Here is a 13,354-nt window from a genome sequence, read left to right on the forward strand (position 1 = left end):
AACCTGAAATTGTTAATAACAACTACTATTTGATTGTATTTATGTGAAATTTTTTAAAAAATATGCTGTGTTTAATGCTCATAATCTGTGATACTGTGCATAATACTGTGCATTTTAATAATGAAACCTAATGCAAAAAGTTTAACCTTTCCAACATTTGGCCAACTTTCTCTTACTTAAAAATTTTGGTTAGCTTACTTTTAAATTTATTATTACTTTTGGTACTGAGGATTGAACCCATGGGCCCTCTACACAGAGCTATATTGTCAGGTCTTTTTATGTTTCATTTTGAGATAGGGTCTCACAAAGTTGCTTAGGATCATGCTGAGACTGTCTTGAAATTTATAATCTTCTTGCCTTAACTTCCTGAGTCACTGGGATTATAGGCCTGCACACCACTCCTGGCACTTTTTAATTTTTATAAAGTCATGGGTAAGAGGAAGAAATATATTTTGATACTAAAGATGATTGGATAGAACAATCTTTCTAATATATTAGTATTAACCTCTACTAAGATCTCATGATAATGTGCCAAAATCCAAGCTTAAAACTTTGCAAATAACAACAACCCTCCAACATTACTAAAACTATAACTAGGTTTAGGTTGGAGAGAGTGTTGGCTTAATAGCAGTTTAAGTGGAAAGGATTTTGAGAACAGTGTAAGATTATGTCAGTCTTGTGGGCTAACATTAACAATATGGAGTTGTGGTGTTGTGGTCCAAAACAAACAAAAAACCCCACTAGGATAAGCTTACTGAATATTATTAAGAGTTTAGTTCCTGTTGGTCATGTGGGTTTGCCCTGCCAAAATAAATTTTCAAACATTTTAGTTCCTGTTGATCATACCTGTGATCCCAGGGACTCAGAAAGCTGAGGCAGGAGGATCACAAGTTCAGAGACTAGCTTCAGCAATTTAGTGAGCCCCTAAGCAACTTAGTGGGACCCTGTATCAGAAAAATAAAAAGAAAGCCAGGCATGGTGGTGCATGCCTGCAGTCTCAGCTACTCAGGAGGCTGAGGCAAGAAAACTAAGTTTGAGGACAGCCTCAGCAAATTTGCAGGGCCCTAAGCAATTTAGGAAGACCCTGCCTTAAAAAATAATAATAAAGGACTGGTTAATGGGGTAAAGTAACTAAAGTAGTGGTAAAGTAACTCTGGTTTCAATTCCCAGTACAAAAAAAAAAAAAAAAAAAAAAAGGTTTATTTTTGTAAATGGGCAGGACAAAAGGATGCATTTTCTACAAGTTGTCAAAGTCAGGTGTCTTTGGGATTATGTGAATTGAATTGAAATGAAATTATGTAAGGTGGAACAATTTTTTTCTTGCACTAAAGAACTGATTATCTTTGGTACTATGGAAAAACTGGATAAGATATTTGATTACCTAATACCATCTGTTTTTTCAAATATTGTAAAATGTTTGGTATGTTAATGCAATTACCTTTACATGGACTACTATTTGTCTGTCATGAGTATTTGTTAGAGAACAGTGTAAGATTATCCCTACCATCCCTACCATCCGCATTGTACTTTCTCCTTCCCACCCTTCCTCTGTGAGGTATGCTATGTATAATTCAGTGGATTTACAGTAAATAATAATCACTCTTATTGTTAGAAAAGGCTGGAGTGATAAGTTTTAGAGCACACATGAGAGCTTGCTAGGTGGAAATGTTTGAAAATTTATTTTGGCAGGGCAAGTTGGCTCATGCCATGTAATCACAGCTAACTAGGGAGGCTGAGGCAGGAGGATTGCAAATTCAAGGGCAGCCTGGGCAATATAGTGAGAACTTGTCTAAAAAAAAAGGCACTGGGGATCTAACTCAGTGGTAGAACACTCTGGGGTTCAATTCTCAGTATCACTCCCTGGCACTTTCCATCTCCCTCCTTGCTTCCTGCCCACAGTATTGATCTCCCTTTGATTTTCATTAGACCCCCACCCCCATTTTCCTTTTTTTTTCCTCTCTAGGTTCTACATAATAAGAGAAAACATACAACCCTTGATCTTTTGAGTTTGGCTTATTTCTATTAAATAATGGTCTCTAGTTCCATCTTTTTCCTGCAAATGACATAATTTCATTTTTCTTTATGGCTGAATAAAACTCCATTGTGTATATATACCATATTTTCTTTTTTTTAAGTCCATTCAACTGTTGAAGGATACCTAGGCTGGTTCGATAGTTTGGCTGTTGTGAATTGTGCTGTTATAAACATGGGCGTGCATATATCACTGTAGTATGACGACTTTAATTCTTTAGAATAAATACCAAAAAGTGGTATAACTGGGTTTATAGTGATTTCAGGCCTGGTCTTTTGAGGAATGTCCATACTGATTTCCATAGTAGTCATCCTAATTTACAATCCCACTAACAGTATAAAAGTGTTTCTTTTTCTCCATATCATCTCCAGCATTTATTATTATTTGTATTTTTGATGACTACCATTCTGACTGGTGTGAGATGAAATCTCAGTGTAGTTTTTTAATATAATTTTTTAATATCTTTATTTTATTTACTTGTTTTATGTGGTGCTGAGGGTTGAACCCAGGGTCTCGCATGTGCTAGGCAAGTGCTTTACCACTGAGCCACAACCCCAGCCCCTCAGTGTAATTTTGATTTGTATTTCCCTAATTGCTAAAGATGTTAAACATTTTTTTATATATATTTGTTGCTTATTTGTATTTCTTTTTTTGAGAAGTGTCTATTTAATTCATTTGCCCATTTATTTATTAAGTACAGTGTTTTCCTTGTTAGAAAATGTAGTAATAGGATGTAGTGAGGGGCTTAAAAATAATTTCAAGTTGTTGCAAAATTAGGAAAAATAAAGTATCTAAAAATTGTTATTTGTTTTGACCCCAAACTGGGTCCTTTTTCTAGAATCTTGTAATGAATAAATGAGACAAAGCCTGGGTTGAGCAGTAAAGAAAGGGCCAAAAAGAATGGAAGCTGGAAGAAAGGCCCCCATATCAGCTTCTTGACCCTTGGATGTCAGGAGGCTATGGATATAGGGTAAAAGAATGAGGAGAGAAAGGTTAATAGAGGGGAGGAACATTGATGTCTTTCTGAGAATAGATTGGGATGTTCAGGGATTCAGATGCTCTTTTTGTTACTTTTGTGGCTAAAATAATTTTTTGTTGGTGCCTTTTAATTATAACAGTGGGATTCATTACATTATTATTACATGAGCACACCATAATTTGCTTTTATGGTTCTTTTTTTGTAGCCATGGCAGTTGTCACTGTGTGGGAGAGTTGTGTGTCTGTGTGTGTGTGAGAGAAAAAAAGAGATAGCATGCAGATAGAATTAAGTGAAATTAGAGGTTGTCTGGTGGTCATTTTGGCAGCCATCTTAGATATTTATTTATTTATTTGTTTGTTTGTTTGTACTGGGGATTTTTAGTACTGGGTACAGAGATGTACTGAGCTAAATCTCCAGCCTTATTTATTTATTTATTACCACCCAGGGATTGGACCCAAGGTTGCTTTACCATTGAGACATATCCCAGTCCTTTTTACTATTTTATATAGAGAGAGTCTTGCTGAGTTACCTACGGCCTTACTAAATTGCTGAGGCTGGCTTGAACTTGCAATCCTCCTGGCCTTACTAAATTGCTGAGGCTGGCTTGAACTTGCAATCCTCCTATCTCAGCTTCCCAAGCCACTGGGATTACTGGAGTGAGCTACCATGCCAGTCCCCTTTTTATTTTGAGATAGGTCTCATCAAATTGCTGAGGCTGTCCTTGAATTTGAGATCCTCCTACCTCAGCCTCCTGAGTCCCAGGGATTATAGAATCACTGGGATTACAAGTGTACACTCCCTTGCCTGGCTAGATTGAACTGACTAGCCTGTCTGAAAAGGAATTTGTGGCTTCAGGCATTCTGTTGCAAATATAAACAAGATTAGAGTGGGATAGAGATTCAATTAGGTCATGTAGGCAGTATATTGGGTAACCAAAGTATTGGCTTTTTCCTTTATGATATTCTTCTTTTTTCTTTTTCCTTTCTTTCTGTATTACTGTTGCTCAATTTACATATTTTCAGTAAATGGTATAGTAATTTTTCCCTTTGGATGTCAAACATTAGGTTTTCCCTTTTTCTTATTACTTAAATGAAGTTAACAATATATGGAATGTGTGGGATGACTCAGAAAGGCTGATGACTAAAACTCTGAACTGGTAAATTTAAGGTTTAGTACTGTTGAAGGCTGTCATTGACACTAATTAGTTTGGTTCATGATGCTGTGAAATACATGGTATAAAAGAAAAGTGTAAGCTGGAAGTCTAAGCATGGAACTGAGTCAAAATCATGAGATTGGAAGTGACTTCTGGTCTTCTGTGGCTACATACAAAGGTACCTAATCACTCTGCTTTTCTTTTTTTTATTTATTCATTACCCCCCTCCCCCAATCCCCCAGGACTAGGGATGTGACTTGATAATACAGTGCCTTGCATGTACAAGGCCTTCAAATGGATCATGATTCCTGGAATTGAAAACTGTCCTGAATCTTACAGAGAGCCAGTAAGATGTGTGGGTAAAAGCCAGAATGGGATTGGGAGCAGTGGAGAAACATTTAATTTTTGGCTGCAATTTTTTTTTTCACCCTTTTTTTCAACTGAGGAAGATTCTACTTTGAGTTATACTTTCAGTTCTTGTTTCTTTCTTTTTCTTCTATTCTTTCTTAATTTGGTTTGTTTTGCTTAATATGATATTCTCAAATTCCATTATTGTTTATTTCTTTCTTTCATTTTTAAAAAAATTTTGTATTGAGACAGGATCTTGCTAAGTTAAGCAGGCCTTGAAGTTTTGATTCTCCTGCCTCAGTCTCCTGAGCAGCTTTATTACAGACAGTAGTGTGCTGCAATTTTATTTTATTTTTTTGCGTACTGGATACTGACTCTAGGGGCACTTTACCACTGAGCCATATTCCCAGTCCTATTTTTTTGTTTGTTTTTTGAGACAGAGTCTCACTAAATTCTTAGGGCCTCGATAAATTGCTGAGGCTGGCCTCCAGCTTGCAGTCCTCCAGTCTCTACCTTCCAAGGCACAGGGGTTAAAGGCTTCTGCTAATTTTGTGTTGTGGTTTCATTAGCCTTGTTTGACCTAAATGTAATAATGTTGAATGGCAGGCATTTTGTGCATGCATGTCTGTGATTTGGTGGAAGGTAGGGATTGGGACGGGGATGTAGTTGTTAGGGAAAGAAAGAGGAGAGGCTCTTATTTTTTCTTCAATTTACTTATTTATTTATTTGGTAATAGGAATTGAACCCAGAGGTACTTAACCACTGAGCAACATCCCTAGCCCTTTTTATTTTAAGACAAGTTCTTACTAAGTTGCTGAGCCTGGCTTTGAACTTCTGATCTTCCTTCCTTAGCCTTCCGAGTCACTGGGATTATAGGCGTTCACCACCGCACCCAGCTGTTTATTTTAAATTGATGGAAAAATATTGTGTGTTTTTATCATGTCCAACATGGTGTTTTGATATATGCATACAGTGTGGAATTGTTATCTCTTTTATTCACTCCTCAGAGCCTCTCCCTTGCTCTTTTTTCCTCCTTTCTTTTTATGGTACAGAGGATTGAACCCAGGGTGCTTAGCCACTGAGCCACATACATAACCACTTTAAAAATTTTTTTATTTGAGACAGGGTCTTACTAAGTTGCTTAGGGCTTAGCTAAGTTGCTGAGGGTATCTTTGGACTTGTGATTCTTCTGCTTTCTTCTCTTGAGTTACTGGGATTACCAGCATGTGCTACCAGGCCAGGCTCCCTTTCCTGTTTTTGCAGTAATTAAGAGCTACCAGTAATAATAAAGTATTAAGGCTCATTCCTGTAGTCCCAGTGATGGTGAGGTTGAGGCAGGAGGATTGCAAGTTTGGGGCCAGCCTCAGCAATTTAGTGAAACCATGCTTGTCTCAAAATATAAAAAGGACTGGGGATATAGCACACTGGTAGAGCATCCTCAGTTCAATCCCTAACATGAACAAATAAAGTGTTTGATGGATTAGTTATTTATTTAACTGTTGTAATTTAACGATAAAAATACCAGCAGAAATAAAGATCCCAGAGAACAAATTTCCTTCATGATTTTACATGGTAAAAATAACATAATCTGGCCAGGTGCCAGTGGCACACACCTGTAATCCCAGCTGCTCAGGAGGCTGAGGTAGGAGGATCTTGAATTCAAAGCCAGCCTCAGCAGTGGTGAAGTGCTAGCAACTCAGTGAGAGAGACCTTGTTTCTAAATAAAATACAAAATAGGGCTGGGGATGTGGCTCAGTGGTTGAGTGCCCCTGAGTTCAATGTCCAGTACCAAAAAAAAAAAAATTTAAAAAAATTTAAAAATCACATATTTTCTCCTTCTGATGTATTCCCCATCTCTCTCTCTCAACAAGTTTTTATGCCTTCATATGATGTCATTGCTTTAACCTGAAGACTCTAGATATTTGTCCCTCACAATGACTCCTTAACTGTAATGATATATAACTCAAAGCAGTGGTCATTTCCTCATTTTGCCATGGGTTATATTAATAATGATAAATTTAGTGAGGCTAGTCTGTTATGGAAATGAATAAATGCCGATTTTAGTTTTTATGTATTATCAGAGAAGTGTATACCCTCATTGTAGAGAACTTTGCAAAGTATAGAGAAGCAAATTATGAGTTATAATTCTATTATGTTTAGATATATCATTCATATTTTTTCTAGTCTTTTTTTCTATGCATTATAAAATTAGCTCTGAATTAAATTGAACAACGGGCTGGGGAGTAGGTATGCCTTCAAAAATAATCTCAGATCTTGGTAAAAATTATAGGCAAGGGCTGGGACTGTAGCTCAGTGGCAGAGTGCTTGCCTAGCATATGTGAGGCACTAGGTTTGATCCTCAGCACCACATTAAAAAAAAAAGACAAAATAAAGGCATTCTGCTCATCTATAATTACATTTTTTAAAAATTCAGACAAATCATTATCCTAGGGTAGTTTATAGTAGGGAACTTAGACCTCTTATCCAAATAATTAATGGCTAATTAGTACTGATGGATATCTCCTGAAGGGATTATGATCTTAAGGTTGGGCTTCAGTTGGAGCAGAGGGGGTGGTCAAGAGTATGTTCTTCAGCCAAAACGGTCCCTGGACTTGGCCAGAGCAGGCAGTCATTTAATGAGTTTTAGCCAAATTTAAAGTCCCTATGACAAAAATGTGTCCCAGACCCTGCTACACCATGATCAATGGTAATTTGAAAACCATGTAATCTTTAGTGTTTTTGAGATTTCATATAGAATGAACAGTTCTTTATTCTTCCTATTTGATTATGATTTCAGAATACTGTTAATGAATTTCTTTGAAACTGGAAAAATAGTTCTGACTGGTATGGCTGCTCCAATCAGGGAACCCATTAGATTTTGTTTGTAACACTTGAGAGAAACAGAAACTAGCAGTATTGGCAGTGGGCTTCATTGTAGGATAATTGTAGGATAATTACCTTAAATAATCCAATACTTAATTTTAAAAGTGGATTTGTTACCAGATAAGGTCTGAGGAGATCCCCAGAAGAGAAAAAGGAACCTCAGCTCAGTTCTGGCAGGTTCTTGATTTATATCACAGAATGGGATTTGAGGGTACACATATTATTTGGAAAGCATGCCTTATGTGGTGGTATATGCTTGTAATCCTACTGACTCTGGAGGTTGAGGTAGAAGAATCTCCAGTTTGAGGTCAATCTCAGCAACTTGGTGAGACCCTGTCTCAATAAAAAGGGGTAGGGGTATATAACTCAGTGGTAGAGTGTCCATGGGTTCAATCCCCAGAATCAAAAGGAAAAAAGGAAAGCAAGGAGATTTACTCTGGAAAGCAAGCCAAGGTGTGCCAGTATTCCAAAGTGAGCCGTCTTTTGGGGTCTCAGGCTTCCTTTATTTTTTTGGTACTGAGTATTAAACCTAAGCACACTTTACCACTGAGTTACATCTCCAGGCCTTATATTTTTTATTTTGAGATAGCATCTGATTAAATCTTAGGTTGGCCTTGAAATTGAGATCTTCCTGTTTCAATCTCTCTAGTCACTGGAATCACAGGTGTGTGCCTTTCAGCCTGGCCAGGTTTCTTTCAAAGGAAACCTTGAAAATGGGGAATATGAAATGTGTAAGGGAGTGGTGTCAGCCTAATGATTGTGGAGCACAGAGCAGGTCGTGGTGGTCTGATTCTTAGAATCTTCAGACTGTACCCATATCATGGGTCTCTAACAATCTCTCTGTAAGCTTCTTTTAACTTGTCTAAAAATATATTCTGTAAGCAATAAGGTATATAAGCACTAATTAACTGGACTTACAGTAGTTTAATATTTATTGGACCTGTTAAGAATTCAGGCCTGCAAGAAAACAGATGAAGGGGTGAAGGGAAGGACATTTATGGAGTTTTTAGATTTAAAGCTATAGGCCTTCTTTCTTTCCTTGTTTCTGTCCTTTCTACCTGTTCGTGTTTCTTCTATCCTACCTCAAGTTGACATTCTGCCAATTGTACAAAAGAACTTTGGAAGCTATTTTGGGATATGGCTTTATGTGATTCTCTGTTTATATGCTGTTTTACTATACATGACTCATTCACAGTTTGTTTATTAAGTTTAATAGAAGTTTTAAAATGAGAATTTCTAAGAATATAGTAGATCTTGGGAATAGCTTGACTACTTGTTCCATGTATGGCATTGTTTGGTTGAAATACTAATTTATTCTTGTTACTTAATTTGTAAACAAAATTACTTGTTAACTTAGTTTTTTTTTTTTCCAGTTTCTCTTCAGCAACGGGTAGCAGAATTGGAAAAAATTAATGCAGAATTTTTACGTGCACAGCAGCAGCTTGAGCAAGAATTTAATCAAAAGAGAGCAAAATTTAAGGAGCTATATTTGGCTAAAGAGGGTAAGTTCACAAAGTCTCCTCCAAACCCTCAAGCTAAAACTGCCTTTAAATGTGAAGATTTTTGGTAGTACAGTGTTAATTTTGTCATTGAATAAAGCTTGATTTTATGTGTACTTATAATGTATAACAAAATAATATTATTGAAAAGGCCTGATGTGGTGGCACACTCCTGTGATCCCAGCTACTGAGGAGGCTGAGGTGAGAGGATTGTAGGTTCAAGGCCAGCCTCAGCAAGTTAGTGAGGTCCTAAGCAGCTCAGAGAGACTGCTTTTCTCAAATTAGAAAATAAAAAAGGGCTGGGGATGTCACTCAGTGGTAAAGTATCCCTGGGTTCACTCCCTAGTACACATCCCTTCCCCCCAAAAAAAAAAAAAAAACTATTTAAAGGTTAGGGTTAATAATGAAATTGAAAAACAAGTGGAACATGCATTATTTTTATTTTTTTCTTGTTTTCTGATCTTAAGTGTTGATACTTAATCCTGAGACTTGACACTTTCAGTGCTCTTGAACACTTGAGGTATATCTCCAGGACCGTTTGGCATTCTAATAACAGTTTTTATCACGTTATATCAAAACTGACATTTCATGGAATTAATATGACAAATGTTTGGTAATTTTTCAGTGAATACTTAAGTATTTACTCTGAGACATTGTACTTAGGTGCTGGGTATACAGAAGATGCAAGATTCATATAGTTCTTTAGTTGGATTGAATTTATGTGAGGAAAAGAAATGTAGACTAAATATGTGGAAAGTGTATAGGTAAATATATGAGAGAACATGATAGGGGACCTAATTCAAAAGGTTGGGATATTGACTTATAGCAATATGGATATAGTTTCCATGTCCTACAGACCCAGGGCTCTCAGAGTGTTATTGTAGACAGCATTATCAGCATCACCAGGAAAAGTTGTTAAAAATGCTCAATTTTGGCAGCACACAGTGGTGCACACCTATAATCCTAGCAGCTTGGGAGCTGAGATGGGAGGATCGCGGGTTCAAAGCCAGCCTCAGCAACAGTGAGGTGCTAAGCAACTCAGTGAGACCCTGTCTCTAAATAAAATACAAAATAGGGCTGGAGATGTGGCTCAGTGATTAAGTGTCCCTGAGTTCAATCCCCAGTATCCCCCCAAAAAATATGCTCAATTTTGGGGTTCCATCTCACATTTTCTAAGAACTGGGATTAGCATTAGGTTGGTGTTTTCTACAAGCTTTCCATAGTGATTTAGATGCATGCTAAAATTTTAAAACTGCTTTAGTCTAGAACAGTGCTCTCAAACTTTAACTTGGGTAAAAGTCACCTAGAGAAACGATTAACCACAATATATTTGGGTGTGGTGTAAAATTTGTAACTATTAAGCTTTACCACTGAACTATATCCCCAGGTCTTTTTAGTTTTTGAGACAGGGTCTTGCTGAGTTATTGAGGACCTCTATAAATGGTTGAAGCTGGCCTCTAACCTGGGATCCTCCTGCCTCAGCCTACTGGGTTGCTGAGATTATAAGTGTGAACCACCAACCCTGCTTAAGTTGATATTTAACATTTTTAAAGTTTACCCAGGCACTGTGGTGCATGCTTATAATCCCACTTACTTGGAAGCCTGAGGTAGGAGGATTACAATTTCAAGGCCAGCTTTGGCAATTTATTGGGATCCCATCCGAAAATAAAATAATGAAAAGAGCTGGGGATATAGCTCAGTGGTAAAGTGCCACTGAGTTCAATCCTCACTTCCAAAATAATAAATAAATTAATTGTTTTATGTTTCAAAAGATATGAACAGTGCTTGTTACAGTAGCACACATACTAAAATTAGAATTATATATGGCTCCTGCACAATAATTACTTGCAAATTCATGAAGCATTACATATTTTAAAAATATATGAAGTATACATTCTATCAACAGTACATAAAATTCAAATTAAAACTTCATGATTTGAAACATTTAGTGCAATCCAATCTTCAAGGAACAAGTAGTCTCAGTCTTTTCTCCTGGGTCAGAGCTATACAATTTATTTTGTGGTATTACTATAACCTTATTATCTAACAAGAAGCACTAATACTACTGTAACAGACCAATTTTACTTATGATCCTAGAGCTTAAAATCTTAAATAAAACTGATGTTAGTAGTGTTAAAAAAACGGTATACTACTAGAAGTGCTTACTATGGATGCAAAAGTAATTTACCATTGAACATCTGTTGATATAACTGACTTCATTAACTGATTAGTGGATTCCCTTGGATTTCCAGGACAAAAGACTATGTCATTTGAGAATAGTAAATAATTTCACATCTTATATGACTTCTTTTCCAATCTGGATTCCTTTTATTTATTTTTTCTTCATTTCCCCACTTTGGTCTAATGGTCCTGAACAGAACCTCAGTCTAGTGCTAAAATAAATGGTAAGAATGGACATCACTGTCTTGTTCTATATTAGGACGAAAGCATTCAGACTGTAAACATGGCTGATTTTAGCTGTGAGTTTTTCTAGATACCCATTATCAGCTTGACAGTTTCCTTCTATTCCTGGTTTAGTGTTTCTACAATGGAAGAGTTTTGGATCTTATAAAGGTCTTTGTCTACTGGAATGATTATGTAGTGTTTTTTAATCTATTGATGGGTCAAGTGCTGAACCATCCTTGCATTCCTGAGATATATTCCTCTTGGTTATGCTGTGTTATTTTTTTTGGTGTGTGTTGTTGAATTTGATTTGTTGGTACTTTGTTGAGTATTTCTACATTCGTATTTCTAAGAGATATTTTTCCAAGTTTCTTTGTTCTAAAGTCTTTTTTGGTTTTAATATCAGGATAATACTCACCTCAAAGAGTGTCCCCCCAGTCTATTTTTTTTTTTTTGGCCATAGTTTTAGAAAGTAATGGTGTTATCTCTGCCTTTAAATTTAGTAATATGTTATATTCAATAATATGCCAGTATATAGCCTCACATACATAATAGTGGAATTCATTGCTAATGCTGAATAATTCTTAAATCATACTATGATCTCCTCATGAGGGAAAAACTTAAAATTTTATAATTTTTTTTTTTTTATTTTAGTGAGTTGGCTAGGGATACTTCTGGTAAAATAAAGAATCAGAGAACTGATAACAGGCCTTCTTGTTTCACCAGGAGATATATGTTATAGGTTTCTATTACAAACATTGTCACAGAGTAAGATAATTTCCCTTTAGTTACTAGTTTAGAGTTTCCACTACCAAGGAGTATTAAATTTTATTGATCGTCTTTTTCTGTTTTTTTCATTTTCAAAAGCATTAACATAAATAATATACTTAATAAATGTAGTAAAATAAGTTCAAAACTTATATTCTGAAAACTTCAAAACATTGTTAAGTTAAAGGAAATCTACATAAATGGAAAGACATCCCATATTCATCAATCAGAGGACTTAATATTATTATGAGGCATTATTCCTCAAATTGATCTATAGATCAGTGTAGTATCTTTCAGTATCCCGTATGGTGTCTTTGTAGAAATTGACAAGCTGATCCTACAATCTGTGTGGAAATTCTAGAGATCTAGAATAGTCATAATAATCTTTTTAAAAAGAACACAATGTTGGGCTGAGGATGTAGCTCAAGCGGTAGCGCGCTCGCCTGGCATGCGTGCGGCCCGGGTTCGATCCTCAGCACCACATACCAACAAAGATGTTGTGTCCGCCGAGAACTAGAAAATAAATGTTGGAAAATTCTCTCTCCTCTCTCACTCTCTCTTTAAAAAAAAAAAAAAAAAAAAAAAAAGAACACAATGCAAATATTCACTTTCTACAACTTTGAGACTTACTACAAAGCAACAATAATCAAACATGGCACTAGTATAAGGACAGACATAAATCAATCGAATAGAATTAAGACTGCAGAAATACACCCTTACATATATCATTAGTTACATTTCTACAGATGCAAAACAATTCAGCGGGACAAAGATTCTTCTTTTCATCAAATTCTGCTGACATTTGGATACCTACATGCAAAAGAATTAAGTTGAACTTCTACCATTAATCCCCAAAATTAGTGCAAAATGCATAAAGACAGATGTGAAAAATGAAAACTTAGAGGTAAATCTTTTTGATCTTAGATCAGGCAATTATATTTTGTATAAGAGACTAAAAGTAGGAGCAACCAAAGAAAAATCAGACTTCATACCAAAACAAAACAAAACAAAACAAAAACCACCACCAACAACAAACTTTTGTGCTTTCAAGGACACCATCAAGAAAGTGAAAAGAAAGGGGCTGGGATTGTGGCTCAGGGGTAGAGCGCTAGCCTAGCATGCATGAGGCACTAGGTTTGATTCTCAGCATCACATACAAATAAATAAATTAAAAAAAAAGAATCTCTTTAAAAAAAAAAGAAAGTGAAAAGAAAATAAATAGCTAGTAGACATACGAGAAGGTGCTCAAAAGTCATCAGGAAAACACAAAAAATATGAGAACCAGGTAT

The 13,354-nt window shown here is 36.0% G+C and overlaps 1 protein-coding gene across 1 annotated transcript in view; it reads left to right on the top strand.

The window, feature by feature from the left end:
- Rabep1 (rabaptin, RAB GTPase binding effector protein 1) overlaps positions 1–13,354 on the top strand; it is a 97,483-nt gene that overhangs the window by 25,194 nt on the left and 58,935 nt on the right. The window contains exon 2 of the mRNA XM_026393895.2: positions 8,769–8,897. Coding sequence (XP_026249680.1) covers positions 8,769–8,897 — 129 coding nt within the window. The remainder of the gene's footprint in view (positions 1–8,768; positions 8,898–13,354) is intronic.

The sequence above is a fragment of the Urocitellus parryii genome, chromosome 7 (assembly GCF_045843805.1).
Source record: "Urocitellus parryii isolate mUroPar1 chromosome 7, mUroPar1.hap1, whole genome shotgun sequence".
NCBI classification, from domain to species: Eukaryota; Metazoa; Chordata; class Mammalia; order Rodentia; family Sciuridae; genus Urocitellus; species Urocitellus parryii.